Source organism: Oncorhynchus mykiss, chromosome 7 (assembly GCF_057628025.1).
Source record: "Oncorhynchus mykiss isolate SJ-2025 chromosome 7, ASM5762802v1, whole genome shotgun sequence".
Classification (NCBI taxonomy): domain Eukaryota; kingdom Metazoa; phylum Chordata; class Actinopteri; order Salmoniformes; family Salmonidae; genus Oncorhynchus; species Oncorhynchus mykiss.
The window spans coordinates 82,181,513-82,205,284 of NC_143028.1; the positions used below are offsets into that span (position 1 = coordinate 82,181,513).

The window sequence follows — 23,772 nt, forward strand, 5'->3', positions numbered from 1 at the left end:
AATAATCTGTCCTCTACATTTCAATGGCTTCCGCCCACCCACCTCCTTTGTTGCTGCATTTACATTCTAGAACACCACATAAATCCAGTTTTCTTTTAATGTAGTGATTAAATAACCATACCATCCTCACAAAATAGTTCGGTTCTAACCTAAAATGTAGCCTACTTACAACAAACATACTGACATAGCTATAGCTGCCGGAAATAAATGTTAAGAAATATATTTCGAAAATAAATATTATCCTAACGATACTGTTGCTTATTTGACTATACAACAGTGTAATTATCAAAAGAAAAGTAGATTGAAACAGATTTTTTAATAAGAAGCAGTTATTTATTGTTCGAAGCGTTTTTCAATAATGCAATGACGGCATCAAGCAATGGTGTAGAATAATCCAACGAGCACGGATGTGATTGGTTCGTGGGTCTCACTCCTACCCATTTAACCACTCCCCCAACACAGCATTTGTCAATAACACCATAAACAGACAGTATCAGAAAACAATCATATATTGTAACAGTAACCAATATCTGTTGAAATTGAGGTATGTTTTCTCTCCTACATCTAATGTAAACATACATTTAATGTAAACAGAAATACATTACATTTAGATACCAGGTCCTTTTACATGTCTATCGGTGGTTCGGTCCCACTGAATGTGTCACAAAAGTCATTGAAGTCTTTCTGCATGAAATCTTCACTCTGCATCACGTCGTTATCTGACGGGAAATACTGCATACTGTTACTCTCCTGCTCCTCTTGGTACAAATCCCCTAAATTGAAGAATGGGAACTGCTGGCACTTGGCCAGTTGTCGAGGGAAGAACCGTGCTGCCGTTGTTGTGAGATCTGGACTGTCGAGGAGAGCGCCCCTTGCGTTCTCTAGCACGCCTAGATACGAGTCCATGTCTGTGAAATCAGTTTCGCAGTCAGACCCACTGTCTGTGCCGATGGAGTCCGAACGCATATGCATCATCTGGTATTTTTCGTGCATCAGGAATTGGTTGGTGTTCCTCGGAGCTCTCATTCCTGGCGCTCTGTTACCTTTGATGTTGACAGGACGCAGTGACGTCATCGTACGAGGTGGTCGGTTCTGTTTGTAGAACTGGCTGGGGTGGTGAGGATGATGATGATGATGTCCATGCACCCTTCCTCTCTTCCCCCGATACCCTTGCTGCCTCCTCCCGTTCTTGGACCAACTAAGCTTGCTGTTGTCCCCTCTCCTTGCCTGCTGCCCATCCTTCTGTTGGTCTTTGCAGGCAGGTCGGTCACTGTAGACCCGCCACTGGCACATCATGGCCTTCCCATACATCTCTTCTTCGAAAAGCATTAGAAACGCAGCTTAAGTGCTTTCACTGAGCTTTACATTCTCTTTTCCGCTGCTGTCAGCGGCTAGGTAACAAAGAAATTGTAATTTCTCTGTATGGGGTTTCGTATACTTTCGTGGCTCACCACACGAAAACCCCTAAAAGTCTACCTTTTTACAATCTTCTTCGTTTTTTTCTTGACCACTGGCTTTAGAGAGTACATAGCCTGGTAGCACGCCTCTGATACAAGCAGCTTGACCTGCTCGGGGCTACAGCTGCGCTATCTAGCCTGTCACACCCCTTTTCTCTCGTCAAATAGTAAATTTTTTAAAAAAATATATAAAAATACGACTATAGAAGATAGACAAATAAGTTTCGAGTTTCAGGTGTATTTCTTGCTTATTTTTAATTGATAGCTGACTAGTGACCCTGTTGTTCTTGTTGTGTGTCTCTTTTCCAGCTGAAGTGACAGTTGCAAATGGTACTGGAAAATGGGCTTGCGCGGTTTATATAGAAATGGAACATTCGACTGTTGGCTGGATACGCGGGGGTGTTCCACATTTCACTGTCCAAGACATTAAATACATCTAACAAATAGATATCCAGAAACCTGTGTATTTATGATAATGCATTTATTTTATGTGTAAATAGCAAACAACAATCAAAACGACTAGCTAATCTAGCTGGAATTATGTAAACACCAAACCTTTCAGACGGTAATAGACTAGTCCAATTATTTTTGTGACGTTTAGGGTGCATCGTTACATTGGACTTAATCCCGTTGCACACGTACTGCACGAAAAAGTTTGGTGTTGACACCAGTGTAGCCAGTTTACAGAATAAAGAAACCCTCGATCCACTCACTGACTGTTACATGTTCTTCTGTCAAATGGACACTGATATAGTCTTATAGGCTCGTAACTTGCCCAGTTAAAGGTTAAATAAAATTACAATAAATAATAGCAGAGCAATTGTTCTGGAAACAACAGGCATGCCCACCAAAACACAAAAAGTGTCAACACACTAAATGTGAATTGTAGCCTATGTTTCTCGAATATTGTTGTTTACAATACCAATATTGCTAGTGATATTCATAAAAACATTGACATAAAAACAATATTTGTTCCACTTTTTTATAGAGATATTTTCACAGACCCCGGATTCAATATCCCTGTAAACCATGGGGCTATGCCATAGAGAATGATACAGAAGCATCTCTATATATTTCCTATTATGGTGTCTGTGAGAGCATGGGCAGCGCCATTGAGGCATTCTCCATTTTGAAGTAGTCAATTTTCTTCTTCACGATTGGCTGATCCCTCTAAATGACCCGGTTGGACATGACTCCAACAGGGTCACCAGGAGGGATCAGCCAATGATGTTGGAAGTCCCACCCAGTTGCCCACATTAAAATGGTGGAAGCCCTCAAAGGCGCTGCCCATGCAAATACAGCCTTTTGGCCACTAGAGGCCTCTATCATTCTCTATGGGCTATATAGCGTACACAAACAAACTGAAAACATGCATCATAAGATAAGGCACCACCCTCCCCACGTTCGCTTGAGGGGCTCAGTGAAAAACAAATAGCCCTATAAATCAGATCTAATTAAATCGTATTTGTCACATGCGCGGAATATAACTGGTGTTGACTTTTTCGTGAAATGCTTGCTTTTCCTCTTCCCAACAATGCAGTTTAGAAATAAAAGAATAAGAAGAGAAGTAAAATAAAAAAATACACAAGAATGGAGCTTATATACAGGGAGTACCAGATCAATGTGGAGCTATATACAGGGAGTACCAGTACCAGATCAATGTGGAGCTATATACAGGAAGTACCAGTACCAGATCAATGTGGAGCTTATATACAGGGAGTACCAGTACCAGATCAATGTGGAGCTATGTACAGGGAGTACCAGTACCAGATCAATGTGGAGCTATATACAGGGAGTACCAATACCAGATCAATGTGGAGCTATATACAGGGAGTACCAGTACCAGATCAATGTGGAGCTATATACAGGGAGTACCAGTACCAGATCAATGTGGAGCTATATACAGGGAGTACCAGTACCAGATCAATGTGGAGCTATATACAGGGAGTACCAATACCAGATCAATGTGGAGCTATATACAGGGAGTACCAGATCAATGTAGAGCTATATACAGGGAGTACCAGAGCAATGTGGAGCTATATACAGGGAGTACCAGTACCAGATCAATGTGGAGCTATATACAGGGAGTACCAATACCAGATCAATGTGGAGCTATATACAGGGACAATGTGCAGAGGTATTTGAGCTAGATATGTACATGAAGGCAGGGTAGGCATCGGTATAGATAATAATGAGAGTAATTTATTTTACCTTTATTTAACTAGGCAAGTCAGTTAAGAACAAATTCTTATTTTCAATGACAACAGTGGGTTAACTGCCTGTTCAAGGGCAGAACGACAGAGTTGTCAGCTCGGGGATTTGAACTTGCAACCTTTCGGTTACTAGTCCAACACTCTAACCACTAGGCTACCCTGCCGTAAAATAAAGAAACCACATGGACAGACAGCTATTAATCAATTATCTCCGATTAATCAGAGATAATGTAGTGCACCGTGTCAGCATTTTGTCATGCGGTGTCTATCATCAAGTTAAATTATTATATAATATCACCATTTTGGTGATTACTGTCACTGGTCGAGAGTCTCGAGGACCCACAGACAAGAGTTATTTTTAGATTCAGATAAACCTATTGCTGGATAAATAGGTTAATCTATTCTTTACGCAGCATTGGACTGAGTACTAAATCATGTACTGGTACCAAGACAGCCAGTCAGGTCAAAGATTTAGAAGTAGGCTATTAGGGAAAGGACAACGCCTAGATCTGTTTAGCGAACGGTCTCTCCTTTTTGGCTTTGAATAGTTTTCCGGGATTTAACCAGACCGCAGCTGTCTGTCACAACAAAGATGGAGGAGGAAGCTAGCTAGCACTGTACATCCACCGAGGACCTTAAAGCTAAAACAACATTGGACCAGTTTCTCTACTGATTATATATATATATTTTTTGATATCGTGATTTTCAAGATGGATACTGCCGTATTTCCCGAGGATGTCGTTGTTAAAAAGGTTTCCATCGTTGGATCGGAGCTCGTAGAGAATTACACTGTACGTTCATGTAGCTAGCTATTAGCAATCTAGTTATTAGACATCTAGTTAGCTAGTTATTAGCAATCTAGTTAGCGTTATCAATATATTAGCAATCTAGTTAGCCAGTTATCAATCTAGCTATTATCAATCTAGTTAGCTAGGTATTAGCAATCTAGTTAGCTAGCTAGTAAGTACGTCCTGTTTTAATGTCACGTAGAAGATATCATATAACTCAAGCGAATCACAGTAACGTATCTAGCTAAATTAATCCCAAGCTTTTATAACTGCACGCGTGCTACAGTTTAAAATCCTGATGCTAATTGACATGTATGTGTACATATTAAATGACAAATCATTTTCTAAATACGTGACGTCTCTCGAAGCTAGCTAGCTAACTAGCTATAGCTACCAAGCTAATTGAGGTTTTTATCGTGAAACAGCAATATTTTCATACAGACAGTCAACTAGTTAACTACGAAATGTTCTTAGTAAGCTGTTAAGAGACTAGCTGCTAGTTAACGGTGTTGTCATGATGGATCCCGAGATGTGCGTCAAATGATTTAGCTATTTCGCTAGGTATCACAAAGCTCACTCTAGCTAGCTACACTGTCAGTCAATCAGGACAACTGACTGTCACTGATACATTCCTCTCTGTTTACTGTGCTAGTGTCTGGGGCCTATAGTGTGTGTGTATATATATATATATATATATATATATATATATATATATATTTTAGTATCGTGGTAAAGAAAGCTCAATCAATTCCTTATGATTCATGCTGTGTTTAACTGATGACAGGTCCCATTCATTGATATCCACATCACAAGTTAGCTAATAATAGTCGTTATTGTTCTCCTCTCAGTAATTTGTTGGGTAATATTCAATACACAGAGAAAACAGACCACTGTGATTGACCCTGTGTAATTTTCACGTCTCCTCTAGGAGAGAGAAGAAAGAAAAAACCACATGACCATATTCTATTATTAATATTCATTTATTCTCCAGGTGTACGTCATTGAGGTGAAAGTAAGGGATCACAGATGGACCATAAAGCATCGCTACAGTGATTTCCATGACTTGCATGAGAAAGTGAGTGACTTGAAAAATGTGCAATGTTGTGAACCATTGACATATTGTAAAATATATGACACTGTCTGCCATGTAACAGTTATGTAGTAACAGTTATGTAATAACTGTCATATTCTGCTAGTTCAGTTTACACAACTGATACTGTTTATTGTGACCTTTTTTTAAATTGTGAGATTCATACAAATATTTTCACCCAAGCTGACAGCTGAGAAGAAGATAGAGAAACATTTACTGCCGCCTAAGAAGATGATCGGTAAAAACTCCAAAAGCCTGGTAGAGAAACGTCAGAAGGAACTGGAAGTCTACCTACAAACACTGCTGGTCAGATTCCCTACAGCTGCTCCTAAAGTCCTCTCCTACTTTCTGCACTTCCACCAATATGTAAGGAGACACACACACATATGTTGGTCTTGTAATATGTCAGATTTGTTTTTCACTTGTGTGTGTGTGTGTGTGCACTTTGATCCACCGTGCACAGGTCAGATCAGGTGTGTGTAATCTCATGAGCTATTCATATCTGTAGTGGTGGTTAAATATTATCAAGGGTTGTTTTGAATCTTGTCACAGCAGAACATCAGGCAGGAAATAGCTTAGCTGTTGTCAGAGTTTAATGATCATGTCCTGAATTAATAAAGCAATTTAAGTAGGGTATTTAGTTCTTCAGCTGTTTTGCAGGTCAGTGAGTTAGTGTTCATGTCTTAGTGCTATCCATCATTGATCATCTGTTTTAACTATCATTATTACAACAACAAAACAACAAATAATTTGAGAGCACATGATGACAGGACACGTCTATCATGGCTATCAAATTGACCAGTACCACAAGTCTTGTGGTAGTAACAAATTAAATCGGCATTTGTTAGTACCACAAGACGTGTGGTACTTGTCAATTTGATAGCCGTGACAGACGTGACCAGAATTAATGACAATAACATAGAAACTTATCTTCTAGTCTTTCTTCTTCGCTAAGGAATGTCTCACTTGTAATGTTTGTCTTTTGTCCATGTCTTCAGGAAATTAATGGAATCACAGCCGCTCTGGCAGAGGAGCTGTTCCACAAGGGTTTGTTCATTTGTTCATCAGCTACCAATAGACTCATGATGTAGAAAATTATAATAATAGTACAATTTACACATCCAATAATAGAAAACAACAGAATAAATGTATTATTTTCAGAAGTGGCTTTCAGACAAGACAGTTGTACATGACACAAGCATTAGTAAAAATGTTGATGTAATAATGTGCAATATTTTTTTGTATTCTACTGGCTGCGCTACCCTTGACTTACTGCACTACAGATGTCTGAACAGGAACAATAAAGATATTGATTGATTGCAGGAGAGCAGTTGCTGGTGGCTGGTGAGGTGTTCACATTGTGTCCCCTCCAGCTGTATGCCATCACTCAGCAGCTGAAGCTGGCCAAGCCTACCTGCTCTAATGGTGACGCCAAGGCAGACCTGGGACACATCCTGGACTTCACCTGCAGACTCAAATACCTCAAGGTGAACTCTCTCTCTCTCTCTCGACATCTCTCGACATCTCTGAATCTGTAGCTAATATGATTTGATCTATGTACAGGCACCCTTAAAAACCCACTAGTGTTTAGCCATGTCTTGTTTGGTCTCTACTGTTCTCCCAGATCACAGGCACCAGAGGAGAGGTGGGGACCAGTAACATCCAGGAAGACAGCCTCACGTTTGACCTTTCAGTCTTTAAAGCTCTCCTACAGATAGAGGTATGTACTAGCAATAGGGGATAGTCAAAGGGCCAATGGGTGGCGGTTCAAGGGCCAATGGGTGGCGGTTCAAGGGCCAATGGGTGGCGGTCCAAGGGCCAATGGGTGGCGGTCCAAGGGCCAATGGGTGGCGGTCCAAGGGCCAATGGGTGGCGGTCCAAGGGCCAATGGGTGGCGGTCCAAGGGCCAATGGGTGGCGGTCCAAGGGCCAATGGGTGGCGGTCCAAGGGCCAATGGGTGGCGGTCCAAGGGCCAATGGGTGGCGGTCCAAGGGCCAATGGGTGGCGGTCCAAGGGCCAATGGGTGAGAGAAAAGAAGCTGTTGAAACGTTCAAAATTAATTTATCGTATTTTTTTCAGGATTCCTTCGGTTCGGTACATACGTTGCTTTCTGCGCAATGATTTAAAAATCGTACCTTTTGATTTATAATATTTAATTAATGTGCAATTTTATTATTATTATTTGACCATGCTGGTCATCTATGAACATTTGAACATCTTGGCCATGTTCTGTTATAATCTCCACCCGGCCCACCCCTCATAGCCTGGTTCCTCTCTAGGTTTCTTCCTAGGTTTTGGCCTTTCTAGGGAGTTTTTTCTTAGCCACTGTGCTTCTACACCTGCATTGCTTGCTGTTTGGGGGTTTTAGGCTGGGTTTCTGTACAGCACTTTGAGATATCAGCTGATGTACGAAGGGCTTTATAAATACATTTGATTTAATTTATTAGTTGTAGATCACACATTCTTCCACTTAATATCATTATCTACAAAATGATGTCAACAATTTGCAGTTCCTTTTTCCTGGGTCATGAAACAGCTTTTCTGAAGCCTTTTTTGGTGGGTGGACTTTAATGGTTAGCCTGATCTCAGATCTGTGATTCTTATTGGCATTATTAGCAAGACAACAGATCTGGGACCAGGCTAGGTAATGTTAAGATAGTACGTTATTAATCCCCAAGAGGAGAAGTTTGATTGCACCAGCCCATAAATAGACCACGAGACACAACAAGGAGACACAGATACTTAAAGCAGCATACCATCAGCTGATATAGAACTAAATTATTAACTAAATTATTGGTGATAAATATCCTCACTATATGGTAAAAAGGATCTGTGGAAATATTCTGTTTTGGACCTGGGTAATACTTATAAACAGTTTTATTAATACTTAGTAATAAACATTATTCTAACGTGTTACCGTTGAGTCATGTTAGCATAACCCACTGTTCCTAGGCCGTCATCCTATTGATAATTAAACCGTCACTTGTTCCCCTGTTTTTTTTATTTATTTTTAAATCATTTTCTTCCAGATAAGTGACTGTAACTCGGCCCAGATCATGGGACTGCCTTCTCTGAAACCCTGTCTGGTCACGCTGAATGTCCACCACTCTGCAGCATCCATGATGGTAACACGGCTACTTTACTCTGTGTGTGTGTGTGTGTGTGTGGGGGTGGGTAGGTGTGTGGGTAGGTGGGTAGGTCTGTATTGATTCCTACCTTTGTTGTGTAGGATGTGCTGGTTCCGGAGGCATGCGTGTCCCCTCAGTGGGTCGCAGAGGGAGCGCTTTCAGACCGGCCCGTTGCCACCATCATCCCTACCTGGAAGACTCTCACCACCCTGGACATGAGCCACAACCACATAGGCTGCATAGACAACTCAGTGGTGAGAGACCCTACACTCATATCAATAATAATAACGAATGCCTGTTATTCGGCAGGGTGGCCTAGTGGTTAGAGCGTTGGACTAGTAACCGGAAGGTTGCAAGTTCAAACCCCCGAGCTGACGTTCTGCCCCTGAACAAGGCAGTTAACCCACTGTTCCTAGGCCGTCATTGAATATAAGAATTTGTTCTTAACTGACTTGCCTAGTAAAGGTAAATACAATTCATGGGATTGTGTTATTCATGTTATTTTTGTGTGTTATTAATGGAATTATACTGTACGTCTATGTTTGGCCATAATACATTTGACTATATGTGTAATTCTGGTAACTTTTTAAAAATGTTGTCCTATTTTTCAGAAATTGATACCAAAAGTTGAATTCTTAGATCTTAGTTCCAACGAGCTCTCTATGGTGGAAAACCTTCAGGTATGTTCAGACTAGAGATGTTCATAGAGCTGTAGAGCTCCAGGTACAGAGATATTTACAATAGATAGGACGTATTGTCAAAACCACATTCAAAACAAAAGAGCCCCATATCTTAGTGGTTGGTGTGGTGTTGTTGTATGGCTTCATTTTAATGTATATATTTGAATTTTCCCCTAATAAAACATGTAACATGTTATTAATAATGTGTTTTAAAATAAAAAAAATAGAGAAAATAAGTAGCTAATCATGTTACAGGATTAACCTGTCACTGTATTTGACTTAATGATGTTTTGGCTAGTTGAGGCCATTTCTAAAGAAAAGTACAAGAGCACCCAAGACCATAATATGACGTCCATTTTGTTTTCATGTTGATTTCTGCTTGTGTTTCAGCACCTGTACAATCTGATCCACCTGGACCTTTCTTACAACATTCTGACAGTGTTAGAGGGGGCCCACACCAAACTGGGTAACATCAAGACCCTCAACCTGGCAGGCAACCAGCTTGACAGCCTCGCAGGCCTCACTAAACTATATTCTCTGGTTAACCTGGACCTCAGCTCCAACAAACTGGGACAGGTAGGGTAATCTACCACTCTGCAGCATCCAATCAATAAATCAATTAATCAATCGGGCCTCGCTGAACTATTTTCTCTGGTCAACCTGGACCTTAGCTTCAACAAACTGGGACAGGTCGCTAGTATTCTGATTGTTAAAAAAAATAAAATGTTTTTACATCAGTTGTCACTAAGCTATTTAACAGTAGTTGGCCTAAAACTACTTTTACTGCAGTGAAGTTACTAGCTACATATAACATACATATAACATACATATAACATACATATAAAGTTGACTAAAGTGCTGAATTTCCTCTGTCCTCTCAGCTTGAGGAGATCAGGTACATAGGAATGCTGCCCTGCCTGGAGAGGCTGGTCCTGTCTAACAACCCCATGTGTATCATCCCTGACTACAGAACCAAGGTGCTGGCTCAGTTCTGGGACCGCGCCTCAGAGGTATGGACACACACACACACACACACACACACACACACACCACATACAGTAGGACAGACAGACTGACTTCTTAGTGAGGGAGGCAACCTAGTAGCAGCAGAAGTAGTAGTAGTATTAGCCTTAGCAGCAGAAGTAGTAGTGTTATTAGCCTTAGTAGTAGTAGTAGTAGTAATAGTAGTAGTAGTAGCAGCAGTAGTAGTATTAGCCTTAGCAGCAGAAGTAGTAGTAGTATTAGCCTTAGTAGTAGTAGTAGTAGTAATAGTAGTAGCAGCAGTAGTAACAGCAGCAGTAGCAGTATTAGCCATACTAGCAGCAGCAGTAGTAACAGTAGCAGCAGAATTAGCCATACTAGCAGTAGTAACAGTAGCAGCAGTAAAAGCAGCAGTAGTAGTATTAGCCATAGTAGCAGCAGTAGTAGTATTAGCCATAGTAGCAGCAGTAGTAATATTAGCCATAGTAGCAGCAGTAGTAATATTAGCCATAGTAGCAGCAGTAGTAGTATTAGCCATAGTAGCAGCAGTAGTAGTATTAGCTATAGTAGCAGCAGTAGTAGTATTAGCCATAGTAGCAGCAGTAGTAGTATTAGCCATAGTAGCAGCAGTAGTAGTATTAGCCATAGTAGCAGCAGTAGTAGTATTAGCCATAGTAGCAGCAGTAGTAGTATTAGCCATAGTAGCAGCAGTAGTAATATTAGCCATAGTAGCAGCAGTAGTAGCAGCAGTAGTAGTATTAGCCATAGTAGCAGCAGTAGTAATATTAGCCATAGTAGTAGCAGTATTAGCCACAGTAGCAGCAGTAGTAGCAGCAGTAGTAGTATTAGCCATAGTAGCAGCAGTAGTAGTATTAGCCATAGTAGCAGCAGTAGTAGTATTAGCCATAGTAGCAGCAGTAGTAATATTAGCCATAGTAGCAGCAGAAGTAATATTAGCTATAATAGCAGCAGTAGTAGTATTAGCCATAGTAGCAGCAGTAGTAATATTAGCCATAGTAGCAGCAGTGGTAATATTAGCCATAGTAGCAGCAGTGGTAATATTAGCCATAGTAGCAGCAGTAGTAGTATTATCCATAGTAGCAGCAGTAGTAGTATTAGCCATAGTAGCAGCAGTAGTAGTATTAGCCATAGTAGCAGCAGTAGTAGTATTAGCCATAGTAGCAGCAGTATTAGCCACAGTAGCAGCAGTAGTAGCAGCAGTAGTAGTATTAGCCATAGTAGCAGCAGTAGTAATATTGGCCATAGTAGCAGCAGTAGTAATATTAGCCATAGTAGCAGCAGTAGTAGTATTAGCCATAGTAGCAGCAGTAGTAGTATTAGCTATAGTAGCAGCAGTAGTAGTATTAGCCATAGTAGCAGCAGTAGTAGTATTAGCCATAGTAGCAGCAGTAGTAGTATTAGCCATAGTAGCAGCAGTAGTAGTATTAGCCATAGTAGCAGCAGTAGTAGTATTAGCCATAGTAGCAGCAGTAGTAATATTAGCCATAGTAGCAGCAGTAGTAGCAGCAGTAGTAGTATTAGCCATAGTAGCAGCAGTAGTAATATTAGCCATAGTAGTAGCAGTATTAGCCACAGTAGCAGCAGTAGTAGCAGCAGTAGTAGTATTAGCCATAGTAGCAGCAGTAGTAGTATTAGCCATAGTAGCAGCAGTAGTAGTATTAGCCATAGTAGCAGCAGTAGTAATATTAGCCATAGTAGCAGCAGAAGTAATATTAGCTATAATAGCAGCAGTAGTAGTATTAGCCATAGTAGCAGCAGTAGTAATATTAGCCATAGTAGCAGCAGTAGTAATATTAGCCATAGTAGCAGCAGTGGTAATATTAGCCATAGTAGCAGCAGTGGTAATATTAGCCATAGTAGCAGCAGTAGTAGTATTATCCATAGTAGCAGCAGTGGTAATATTAGCCATAGTAGTAGTAGTATTAGCTATAGTAGCAGCAGTGGTAATATTAGCCATAGTAGCAGCAGTAGTAGTATTATCCATAGTAGCAGCAGTGGTAATATTAGCCATAGTAGCAGCAGTAGTAGTATTATCCATAGTAGCAGCAGTGGTAATATTAGCCATAGTAGCAGCAGTAGTAGTATTATCCATAGTAGCAGCAGTGGTAATATTAGCTATAATAGCAGCAGTAGTAGTATTAGCTATAATAGCAGCAGTAATAGTATTAGCCATAGTAGCAGCAGTAGTAATATTAGCCATAGTAGCAGCAGTGGTAATATTAGCCATAGTAGCAGCAGTAGTAGTATTAGCCATAGTAGCAGCAGTGGTAATATTAGCCATAGTAGCAGCAGTAGTAGTATTATCCATAGTAGCAGCAGTGGTAATATTAGCCATAGTAGCAGCAGTAGTAGTATTATCCATAGTAGCAGCAGTGGTAATATTAGCTATAATAGCAGCAGTAGTAGTATTAGCTATAATAGCAGCAGTAATAGTATTAGCCATAGTAGCAGCAGTAGTAATATTAGCCATAGTAGCAGCAGTGGTAATATTAGCCATAGTAGCAGCAGTAGTAGTATTATCCATAGTAGCAGCAGTGGTAATATTAGCCATAGTAGCAGCAGTAGTAGTATTATCCATAGTAGCAGCAGTGGTAATATTAGCCATAGTAGCAGCAGTAGTAGTATTATCCATAGTAGCAGCAGTGGTAATATTAGCCATAGTAGCAGCAGTAGTAGTATTATCCATAGTAGCAGCAGTAGTAGTATTAGCCATAGTAGTAGCAGCAGAAGTAGTAGTAGTATTAGCCGCAGCAGAAGTGGTAGCAGCAGTAGTAGCAGCAGCATCATCAGCAGCAGAAGTAGTAGTAGTATTAGCCTTAGTAGCAGCAGAAGTAGTAGTAGTATTAGCCTTAGCAGCAGTAGCAGCAGCAGAAGTAGTAGTAGTATTAGCCGTAGCAGAAGTAGTAGTAGCAGCATCAGCAGCAGAAGTCAGAGTAGTAGTAGTAGCAGCATCAGCAGCAGAAGTAGTAGTAGTAGTAGTATTTGCCATACTAGCAGCAGCAGTAGTAACAGTATCAGCAGTATTTGCCATACTAGCAGCAGTAGCAGCATCATCAGCAGAATAAGTAGTAGTATTAGCCATACTAGCAGCAGCAGTAGTAACAGTAGCAGCAGTATTAGCCATAGTAGCAGCAGTAGTAATATTAGCCATAGTAGTAGCAGTATTAGCCACAGTAGCAGCAGTAGAAGCAGCAGTAGTAGTATTAGCCATAGTAGCAGCAGTAGTAGTATTAGCCATAGTAGCAGCAGTAGCAGTATTAGCCACAGTAGCAGCAGTAGAAGCAGCAGTAGTAGTATTAGCCATAGTAGCAGCAGTAGTAGGATTAGCCTTAGTAGCAGAAGTAGTAGTAGTATTAGCCTTAGCAGCAGTAGCAGCAGCAGAAGTAGTAGTAGTAGTAGCATCAGCAGCAGAAGTCGTAGTAGTAGTAGTAGTAGCATCAGCAACAGAAGTAGTTGTAGTATTATCCGTAGTAGTAGTATTTGCCATACTAGCAGCAGCAGTAGTAACAGTAGCAGCAGTATTAGCCATAGTAGTAGCAATAGCAGTATTTGCCATACTAGCAGCAGCAGTAGCAGCATCATCAGCAGAAGTAGTAGTAGTATTAGCCATACTAGCAGCAGCAGTAGTAACAGTAGCAGCAGTATTAGCCATAGTAGCAGCAGTAGTAGTAACAGTAGCAGCAGTATTAGCCATAGTAGCAGCAGTAGTAGTAACAGTAGCAGCAGTATTAGCCATAGTAGCAGCAGTAGTAGTATTAGCCATACTAGCAGCAGCAGTAGTAACAGTAGCAGCAGTATTAGCCATAGTAGCAGCAGTAGTAGTATTAGCCATACTAGCAGCAGCAGTAGTAACAGTAGCAGCAGTAGTAATATTAGCCATAGTAGTAGCAGTATTAGCCACAGTAGCAGCAGTAGAAGCAGCAGTAGTAGTATTAGCCATAGTAGCAGCAGTAGTAGTATTAGCCATAGTAGCAGCAGTATTAGCCACAGTAGCAGCAGTAGAAGCAGCAATAGTAGTATTAGCCATAGTAGCAGCAGTAGTAGTATTAGCCATAGTAGCAGCAGTAGCAGTATTAGCCACAGTAGCAGCAGTAGAAGCAGCAGTAGTAGTATTAGCCATAGTAGCAGCAGTAGTAGGATTAGCCATAGTAGCAGCAGTAGTAGTATTAGCCTTAGTAGCAGAAGTAGTAGTAGTATTAGCCTTAGCAGCAGTAGCAGCAGCAGAAGTAGTAGTAGTAGTAGCATCAGCAGCAGAAGTCGTAGTAGTAGTAGTAGTAGCATCAGCAACAGAAGTAGTTGTAGTATTAGCCGTAGTAGTAGTAGTAGTATTTGCCATACTAGCAGCAGCAGTAGTAACAGTAGCAGCAGTATTAGCCATAGTAGTAGCAATAGCAGTATTTGCCATACTAGCAGCAGCAGTAGTAACAGTAGCAGCAGTATTAGCCATAGTAGCAGCAGTAGTAGTAACAGTAGCAGCAGTATTAGCCATAGTAGCAGCAGTAGTAGTAACAGTAGCAGCAGTATTAGCCATAGTAGCAGCAGTAGTAGTATTAGCCATAGTAGTAGTAGTATTAGCCATAGTAGCAGCAGTATTAGCCATAGTAGCAGCAGTAGTAGTATTAGCCATACTAGCAGCAGCAGTAGTAACAGTAGCAGCAGTATTAGCCATAGTAGCAGCAGTAGTAGTATTAGCCATAGTAGCAGCAGTAGTAGTATTAGCCATAGTAGCAGCAGTAGTAATATTAGCCATAGTAGCAGCAGTAGCATTATCAGCAGCAGCAGCAACAGCAGTAGTAGTAGCAGAAACAGTAACAGCAGTAGTAGCAGCAGTAGCGGCAGAAACAGCAGTAGTGGCAGTAGCAGCAACAACAGTAGTAGTAGTAGCAACAGTAGTAGTAGCAGTAGTAGTAGCAGCAGCAGTAGTAGTAGTAGTAGCAACAACAGTAGTAGTAGTAGCAACAGTAGCAGCAGCAGTAGTAGTAGTAGTAGTAGCAACAGCAGTAGTAGCAACAGCAGTAGTAGTAACAGCAGTAGTAGCAGCAGTAGTAGGAGCAGTAGCAGCAACAACAGAAGTAGCAGCAGTAGTAGTAGCAGCAGCAGTAGTAGTAGTAGTAGCAACAGCAGTAGTAGCAACAGCAGTAGTAGCAGCAGTAGTAGCAACAACAGTAGTAGCAGCAGTAGTAGGAGCAGTAGCAGCAACAACAGAAGTAGCAGCAGTAGTAGTAGCAGCAGTAGTAGCAACAACAGTAGTAGCAGCAGTAGTAGCAACAACAGTAGTAGCAGCAGTAGTAGCAACAACAGTAGTAGCAGCAGTAGTAGTAGCAGCAGTAGTAGTAGTAGTAGTAGCAGCAACAACAGTAGTAGTAGCAGTAGCAGCAGTAGTAGTAGCAGCAGTAGTAGCAACAACAGTAGTAGTAGTAGCAGTAGCAGCAACAACAGTAGTAGTAGCAACAACAGTAGTAGTAGCAGTAGCAGCAACAACAGTAGTAGTAGCAGTAGTAGCAACAACAGTAGCAGTAGCAGTAGTAGCAACAACAGTAGTAGTAGCAGTAGTAGCAACAACAGTAGCAGTAGCAGCAACAACAGTAGTAGCAACAACAGTAGTAGTAGCAGCAGTAGTAGCAACAACAGTAGTAGTAGCAGCAACAACAGTAGTAGCAGCAGTAGCAGTAGCAGCAACAACAGTAGCAGTAGTAGCAACAACAGTAGTAGCAGTAGCAGTAGTAGCAACAACAGTAGTAGTAGCAGCAACAGCAGTAGTAGTAGCAGTAGTAGCAACAACAGTAGTAGCAGTAGTAGCAACAACAGTAGTAGCAGCAGTAGTAGTAGCAACAACAGTAGTAGTAGTAGCAGCAACAGCAGCAGTAGTAGCAGCAGTAGTAGCAACAACAGTAGTAGTAGCAGTAGTAGTAGCAACAACTGTAGTAGCAGCAGTAGTAGTAGCAGCAGTAGTAGCAACAACAGTAGTAGTAGCAGTAGCAGCAACAGCAGCAGTAGTAGCAGCAGTAGTAGCAACAACTGTAGTAGCAGCAGTAGTAGTAGCAGCAGTAGTAGCAACAACAGTAGTAGTAGCAGTAGCAGCAACAGCAGCAGTAGTAGCAGCAGTAGTAGCAACAACTGTAGTAGCAGCAGTAGTAGTAACAGTAGCAGCAGTATTAGCCATAGTAGCAGCAGTAGTAGTATTAGCCATAGTAGTAGTAGTATTAGCCATAGTAGCAGCAGTATTAGCCATAGTAGCAGCAGTAGTAGTATTAGCCATACTAGCAGCAGCAGTAGTAACAGTAGCAGCAGTATTAGCCATAGTAGCAGCAGTAGTAGTATTAGCCATACTAGTAGCAGCAGTAGTAACAGTAGCAGCAGTAGTAATATTAGCCATAGTAGTAGCAGTATTAGCCACAGTAGCAGCAGTAGAAGCAGCAGTAGTAGTATTAGCCATAGTAGCAGCAGTAGTAGTATTAGCCATAGTAGCAGCAGTATTAGCCACAGTAGCAGCAGTAGAAGCAGCAGTAGTAGTATTAGCCATAGTAGCAGCAGTAGTAGTATTAGCCATAGTAGCAGCAGTAGTAATATTAGCCATAGTAGCAGCAGTAGCATTATCAGCAGCAGCAGCAACAGCAGTAGTAGTAGCAGAAACAGTAACAGCAGTAGTAGCAGCAGTAGCGGCAGAAACAGCAGTAGTGGCAGTAGCAGCAACAACAGTAGTAGTAGTAGCAACAGTAGTAGTAGCAGTAGTAGTAGCAGCAGCAGTAGTAGTAGTAGTAGCAACAACAGTAGTAGTAGTAGCAACAGTAGTAGTAGTAGCAGTAGTAGTAGCAGCAGCAGTAGTAGTAGTAGTAGTAGCAACAGCAGTAGTAGCAACAGCAGTAGTAGTAACAGCAGTAGTAGCAGCAGTAGTAGGAGCAGTAGCAGCAACAACAGAAGTAGCAGCAGTAGTAGTAGCAGCAGCAGTAGTAGTAGTAGTAGCAACAGCAGTAGTAGCAACAGCAGTAGTAGCAGCAGTAGTAGCAACAACAGTAGTAGCAGCAGTAGTAGGAGCAGTAGCAGCAACAACAGAAGTAGCAGCAGTAGTAGTAGCAGCAGTAGTAGCAACAACAGTAGTAGCAGCAGTAGTAGCAACAACAGTAGTAGCAGCAGTAGTAGCAACAACAGTAGTAGCAGCAGTAGTAGTAGCAGCAGTAGTAGTAGTAGTAGTAGTAGCAGCAACAACAGTAGTAGTAGCAGCAGTAGTAGTAGCAGCAGTAGTAGCAACAACAGTAGTAGTAGTAGCAGTAGCAGCAACAACAGTAGTAGTAGCAGCAACAACAGTAGTAGTAGCAACAACAGTAGTAGTAGCAGTAGCAGCAACAACAGTAGTAGTAGCAGTAGTAGCAACAACAGTAGCAGTAGCAGTAGTAGCAACAACAGTAGTAGTAGCAGTAGTAGCAACAACAGTAGCAGTAGCAGCAACAACAGTAGTAGCAACAACAGTAGTAGTAGCAGCAGTAGTAGCAACAACAGTAGTAGTAGCAGCAACAACAGTAGTAGCAGCAGTAGCAGTAGCAGCAACAACAGTAGCAGTAGTAGCAACAACAGTAGTAGCAGTAGCAGTAGTAGCAACAACAGTAGTAGTAGCAGCAACAGCAGTAGTAGTAGCAGTAGTAGCAACAACAGTAGTAGCAGTAGTAGCAAAAACAGTAGTAGCAGCAGTAGTAGTAGCAACAACAGTAGTAGTAGTAGCAGCAACAGCAGCAGTAGTAGCAGCAGTAGTAGCAACAACAGTAGTAGTAGCAGTAGTAGTAGCAACAACTGTAGTAGCAGCAGTAGTAGTAGCAGCAGTAGTAGCAACAACAGTAGTAGTAGCAGTAGCAGCAACAGCAGCAGTAGTAGCAGCAGTAGTAGCAACAACTGTAGTAGCAGCAGTAGTAGTAGCAGCAGTAGTAGCAACAACAGTAGTAGTAGCAGTAGCAGCAACAGCAGCAGTAGTAGCAGCAGTAGTAGCAACAACTGTAGTAGCAGCAGTAGTAGTAACAGTAGCAGCAGTATTAGCCATAGTAGCAGCAGTAGTAGTATTAGCCATAGTAGTAGTAGTATTAGCCATAGTAGCAGCAGTAGTAGTATTAGCCATACTAGCAGCAGCAGTAGTAACAGTAGCAGCAGTATTAGCCATAGTAGAAGCAGTAGTAGTATTAGCCATACTAGTAGCAGCAGTAGTAACAGTAGCAGCAGTAGTAATATTAGCCATAGTAGTAGCAGTATTAGCCACAGTAGCAGCAGTAGAAGCAGCAGTAGTAGTATTAGCCATAGTAGCAGCAGTAGTAGTATTAGCCATAGTAGCAGCAGGATTAGCCACAGTAGCAGCAGTAGAAGCAGCAGTAGTAGTATTAGCCATACTAGCAGCAGCAGTAGTAACAGTAGCAGCAGTATTAGCCATAGTAGCAGCAGTAGTAGTATTAGCCATAGTAGCAGCAGTAGTAGTATTAGCCATAGTAGCAGCAGTAGTAATATTAGCCATAGTAGCAGCAGTAGCATTATCAGCAGCAGCAGCAACAGCAGTAGTAGTAGCAGAAACAGTAACAGCAGTAGTAGCAGCAGTAGCGGCAGAAACAGCAGTAGTGGCAGTAGCAGCAACAACAGTAGTAGTAGTAGCAACAGTAGTAGTAGCAGTAGTAGTAGCAGCAGCAGTAGTAGTAGTAGTAGCAACAACAGTAGTAGTAGTAGCAACAGTAGTAGTAGTAGCAGTAGTAGTAGCAGCAGCAGTAGTAGTAGTAGTAGTAGCAACAGCAGTAGTAGCAACAGCAGTAGTAGTAACAGCAGTAGTAGCAGCAGTAGTAGGAGCAGTAGCAGCAACAACAGAAGTAGCAGCAGTAGTAGTAGCAGCAGCAGTAGTAGTAGTAGTAGCAACAGCAGTAGTAGCAACAGCAGTAGTAGCAGCAGTAGTAGCAACAACAGTAGTAGCAGCAGTAGTAGGAGCAGTAGCAGCAACAACAGAAGTAGCAGCAGTAGTAGTAGCAGCAGTAGTAGCAACAACAGTAGTAGCAGCAGTAGTAGCAACAACAGTAGTAGCAGCAGTAGTAGCAACAACAGTAGCAGCAGCAGTAGTAGCAACAACAGTAGCAGCAGTAGTAGTAGCAGCAGTAGTAGTAGTAGTAGTAGCAGCAACAACAGTAGTAGTAGCAGTAGCAGCAGTAGTAGTAGCAGCAGTAGTAGCAACAACAGTAGTAGTAGTAGCAGTAGCAGCAACAACAGTAGTAGTAGCAGCAACAACAGTAGTAGTAGCAACAACAGTAGTAGTAGCAGTAGCAGCAACAACAGTAGTAGTAGCAGTAGTAGCAACAACAGTAGCAGTAGCAGTAGTAGCAACAACAGTAGTAGTAGCAGTAGTAGCAACAACAGTAGCAGTAGCAGCAACAACAGTAGTAGCAACAACAGTAGTAGTAGCAGCAGTAGTAGCAACAACAGTAGTAGTAGCAGCAACAACAGTAGTAGCAGCAGTAGCAGTAGCAGCAACAACAGTAGCAGTAGTAGCAACAACAGTAGTAGCAGTAGCAGTAGTAGCAACAACAGTAGTAGTAGCAGCAACAGCAGTAGTAGTAGCAGTAGTAGCAACAACAGTAGTAGCAGTAGTAGCAACAACAGTAGTAGCAGCAGTAGTAGTAGCAACAACAGTAGTAGTAGTAGCAGCAACAGCAGCAGTAGTAGCAGCAGTAGTAGCAACAACAGTAGTAGTAGCAGTAGTAGTAGCAACAACTGTAGTAGCAGCAGTAGTAGTAGCAGCAGTAGTAGCAACAACAGTAGTAGTAGCAGTAGCAGCAACAGCAGCAGTAGTAGCAGCAGTAGTAGCAACAACTGTAGTAGCAGCAGTAGTAGTAGCAGCAGTAGTAGCAACAACAGTAGTAGTAGCAGTAGCAGCAACAGCAGCAGTAGTAGCAGCAGTAGTAGCAACAACTGTAGTAGCAGCAGTAGTAGTAGCAGCAGTAGTAGCAACAACAGTAGTAGTAGCAGTAGCAGCAACAGTAGTAGTAGCAGTAGCAGCAACAGTAGTAGTAGCAGTAGCAGCAACAGTAGTAGTAGCAGCAACAACAGTAGTAGTAGTAGCAGCAACAGTAGTAGTAGCAGCAGTAGTAGCAACAACAGTAGTTGTAGCAGCAGTAGTAGCAACAACAGTAGTAGTAGCAGTAGTAGCAACAATAGTAGCAGTAGTAGTAGTAGTAGTAGTAGTAGCAGTAGCAGCAACAACAGTAGTAGCAGCAGTAGTAGCAACAACAGTAGTAGTAGTAGCAGCAGTAGTAGCAACAATAGTAGCAGTAGTAGTAGTAGTAGTAGTAGCATTAGCAGCAACAACAGTAGCAGCAGTAGTAGCAACAACAGTAGTAGTAGTAGCAGCAGTAGTAGCAACAACAGTAGTAGTAGCAGTAGCAGCAACAACAGTAGTAGCAGTAGTAGTAGCAACAACAGTAGTAGTAGTAGCAGCAACAGCAGTAGTAGTAGTAGCAGCAACAGCAGTAGTAGTAGCAACAGTAGTAGTAGCAGTAGTAGTAGTAGTGGTGGTAGTAGTAGTAGGTTGTAACTGTAGTAACTGTAGTGGTAGGTTGGTAACTGTAGTGGTAGGTTGGTAACTGTAGTGGTAGGTGGTAACTGTAGTGGTAGGTTGGTAACTGTAGTGGTAGGTTGGTAACTACCCACTGATTGTTGATGTGGTTGTCCTTGTCTAACAGGTATGCTTGGACAGCACTGCGCCGACAGAGAAAGAGCTGGACACTGTGGAGGTGTTGAAAGCTATTCAGAAAGCCAAAGAATCTAAAGACCGAATGGCCAACAACGAAAAGAAGGTAAGGTGCCATAACCAAGGGCAGAATAATGATTTGTGGTAACTTTGTCTAGTGTTCTGAGCCTGTTGATCTCTGTGAACAGGAGCATCTTACAACTGGTTATTACAGTATTACTTATATCTTTGGGGGGGGGGGGGGGGTGTGTTATTACAGTATTACTGATATCTTTGGGGGGGGTGTTATTACAGTATTACTGATATATTTGGGGGGTTATTACAGTATTACTGATATATTTGGGGGGTTATTACAGTATTACTGATATCTTGGGGGGGGGGGTATTGCAGTATTACTGATATCTTTGGGTGGTTATTGCAGTATTACTGATATCTTTGGGGGGGTTATTGCAGTATTACTGATATATTTGAGGGGTTATTACAGCATTACTGATATCTTGGGGGGGGGGGGTATTGCAGTATTACTGATATCTTTGGGTGGTTATTACAGTATTACTGATCTCTGAGGGGTTATTACAGTATTACTGATATCTTGGGGGGGGGGGGTTATTACTGATATCTTTGGGGGGGGGGGGGGGGTATTGCAGTATTACTGATATCTTGGGGGGGGGGGGGGGGGGTTATTGCAGTATTGCTGATATCTTTGAGGGGGGGGGGGTTATTGCAGTATTACTGATATCTTTGAGGGGGGGGTTATTGCAGTATTACTGATATCTTGGGGGGGATTACTGATATCTTGGGGGGGGGGGTATTGCAGTATTACTGATATCTTGGGGGGGGGGGGGTTATTACAGTATTACTGATATCTTTGGGGGGGGGGGTTATTGCAGTATTACTGATATCTTTGAGGGGTTATTACAGTATTACTGATATATTTGGGGGGTTATTACAGTATTACTGATATCTTTGGGGGGGGGGGGGTTATTACAGTATTACTGATATCTTTGAGGGGGGGGGGGGGGTTATTGCAGTATTACTGATCTCTTTGAGGGGTTATTACAGTATTACTGATATATTTGAGGGGTTATTACAGTATTACTGATATATTTGAGGGGGGGGTTATTGCAGTATTACTGATATCTTTGAGGGGGGGGGGGGTTATTGCAGTATTACTGATCTCTTTGAGCGGTTATTACAGTATTACTGATATCTTTGGGGGGGGTTATTACAGTATTACTGATATCTTGGGGGGGGGGTTATTGCAGTATTACTGATATCTTTGGGGGGGTTATTACAGCGTTACTGATATCTTTGGGGGGGTTATTACAGCATTACTGATATCTTTGAGGGGTTATTACAGTATTACTGATATATTTGGGGGGTTATTACAGTATTACTGATATCTTTGGGGGGGTTGTTACAGTATTACTGATATATTTGGGGGGGTTATTACAGCATTACTGATATCTTTGGGAGGTTATTGCAGCATGACTGATATCTTGGGGGGGGGGGGTATTGCAGTATTACTGATATCTTTGGGTGGTTATTGCAGTAGTACTGATATCTTTGGGGGGTTATTGCAGTATTACTGATATATTTGAGGGGGGGGTTATTGCAGTATTACTGATATCTTTGAGGGGGGGGGTTATTGCAGTATTACTGATATCTTTGGGGGTTATTACAGTATTACTGATATATTTGGGGGGTTATTACAGTATTACTGATATATTTGGGGGGTTATTACAGTATTGCTGATATCTTTGGGGGGGGGGGGGGTTATTGCAGTATTACTGATATCTTTGGGGGGGTTATTGCAGTATTACTGATATATTTGGGGGGGGGGGGTTATTGCAGTATTACTGATATCTTTGGGGGGGTTATTGCAGTATTACTGATATCTTGGGGGGGGGTTATTGCAGTATTACTGATATCTTTGGGGGGTTATTGCAGTATTACTGATATCTTTGGGGGGGGGGGTTATTGCAGTATTACAGATATATTTGGGGGGGGTTATTACAGTATTACTGATATATTTGGGGGGGGGGTTATTGCAGTATTACTGATATCTTTGGGGGGGGGGGGTTATACAGTATTACTGATATCTTTGGGGGGGTTATTGCAGTATTACTGATATCTTGGGGGGGGGGGGTTTATTGCAGTATTACTGATATCTTTGGGGGGTTATTGCAGTATTACTGATATCTTTGGGGGGTTATTGCAGTATTACTGATATCTTTGAGGGGGGGGGGGTTATTGCAGTATTACTGATATCTTTGAGGGGCGATTATTACAGTATTACTGATATCTTTGAGGGGTTATTACAGTATTACTGATATCTTGGGGGGGGGGGGATTATTGCAGTATTACTGATATCTTTGGGGGGGGGGGGTTATTGCAGTATTACTGATATCTTGGGGGGGGGGGGGTTATTACAGTATTACTGATATCTTTGGGGGGGGGGGTTATTGCAGTATTACTGATATCTTTGGGGGGGGGGGGGTTATTGCAGTATTACTGATATCTTGGGGGGGGGGGGTTATTGCAGTATTACTGATATCTTTGGGGGGGGTTATTACAGTTTTACTGATATCTTTGGGGGGGGGGGGTTATTACAGTATTACTGATATCTTGGGGGGGGTTATTACAGTATTACTGATATCTTTGGGGGGGGGTTATTATAGTATTACTGATATCTTTGGGGGGGGGGTATTA

The 23,772-nt window shown here is 41.8% G+C and overlaps 2 protein-coding genes across 3 annotated transcripts in view; one reads left to right on the forward strand and one right to left on the reverse strand.

Moving 5' to 3' along the window:
* Positions 1-311: 311 nt before the first annotated feature.
* Positions 312-1,836, reverse strand: wu:fb55g09 (uncharacterized). The gene has a single exon (XM_021610803.3). It carries the CDS (start codon positions 1,327-1,329, stop codon positions 625-627), a length of 705 nt encoding a protein of 234 aa, XP_021466478.1. The 5' UTR covers positions 1,330-1,836; the 3' UTR covers positions 312-624.
* Positions 1,837-3,325: 1,489 nt separating this feature from the next.
* Positions 3,326-23,772, forward strand: part of nisch (nischarin) — a 46,444-nt gene continuing 25,997 nt past the window's right edge. The window contains exons 1-12 of one of the 2 annotated variants that reach the window (XM_090242090.1): positions 3,326-4,461; positions 5,450-5,533; positions 5,732-5,914; positions 6,547-6,595; positions 6,872-7,035; positions 7,173-7,268; positions 8,578-8,673; positions 8,778-8,930; positions 9,288-9,356; positions 9,747-9,932; positions 10,238-10,366; positions 21,053-21,166. In XM_090242090.1, the coding sequence (XP_090098216.1) occupies positions 4,381-4,461; positions 5,450-5,533; positions 5,732-5,914; positions 6,547-6,595; positions 6,872-7,035; positions 7,173-7,268; positions 8,578-8,673; positions 8,778-8,930; positions 9,288-9,356; positions 9,747-9,932; positions 10,238-10,366; positions 21,053-21,166 (1,404 nt within the window). In that variant the 5' untranslated portion in view covers positions 3,326-4,380. Of the gene's footprint in view, positions 4,462-5,449; positions 5,534-5,731; positions 5,915-6,546; positions 6,596-6,871; positions 7,036-7,172; positions 7,269-8,577; positions 8,674-8,777; positions 8,931-9,287; positions 9,357-9,746; positions 9,933-10,237; positions 10,367-21,052; positions 21,167-23,772 lie in introns of those variants that run through there. The other variant, XM_090242091.1, reaches the window with a different exon arrangement.

What these genes read in the sequence shown, in the direction of transcription:
- wu:fb55g09 (XM_021610803.3), bottom strand. Translation starts at nt 1,329, where the DNA reads ATGCTTTTCGAAGAAGAGATGTATGGGAAGGCCATGATGTGCCAGTGG.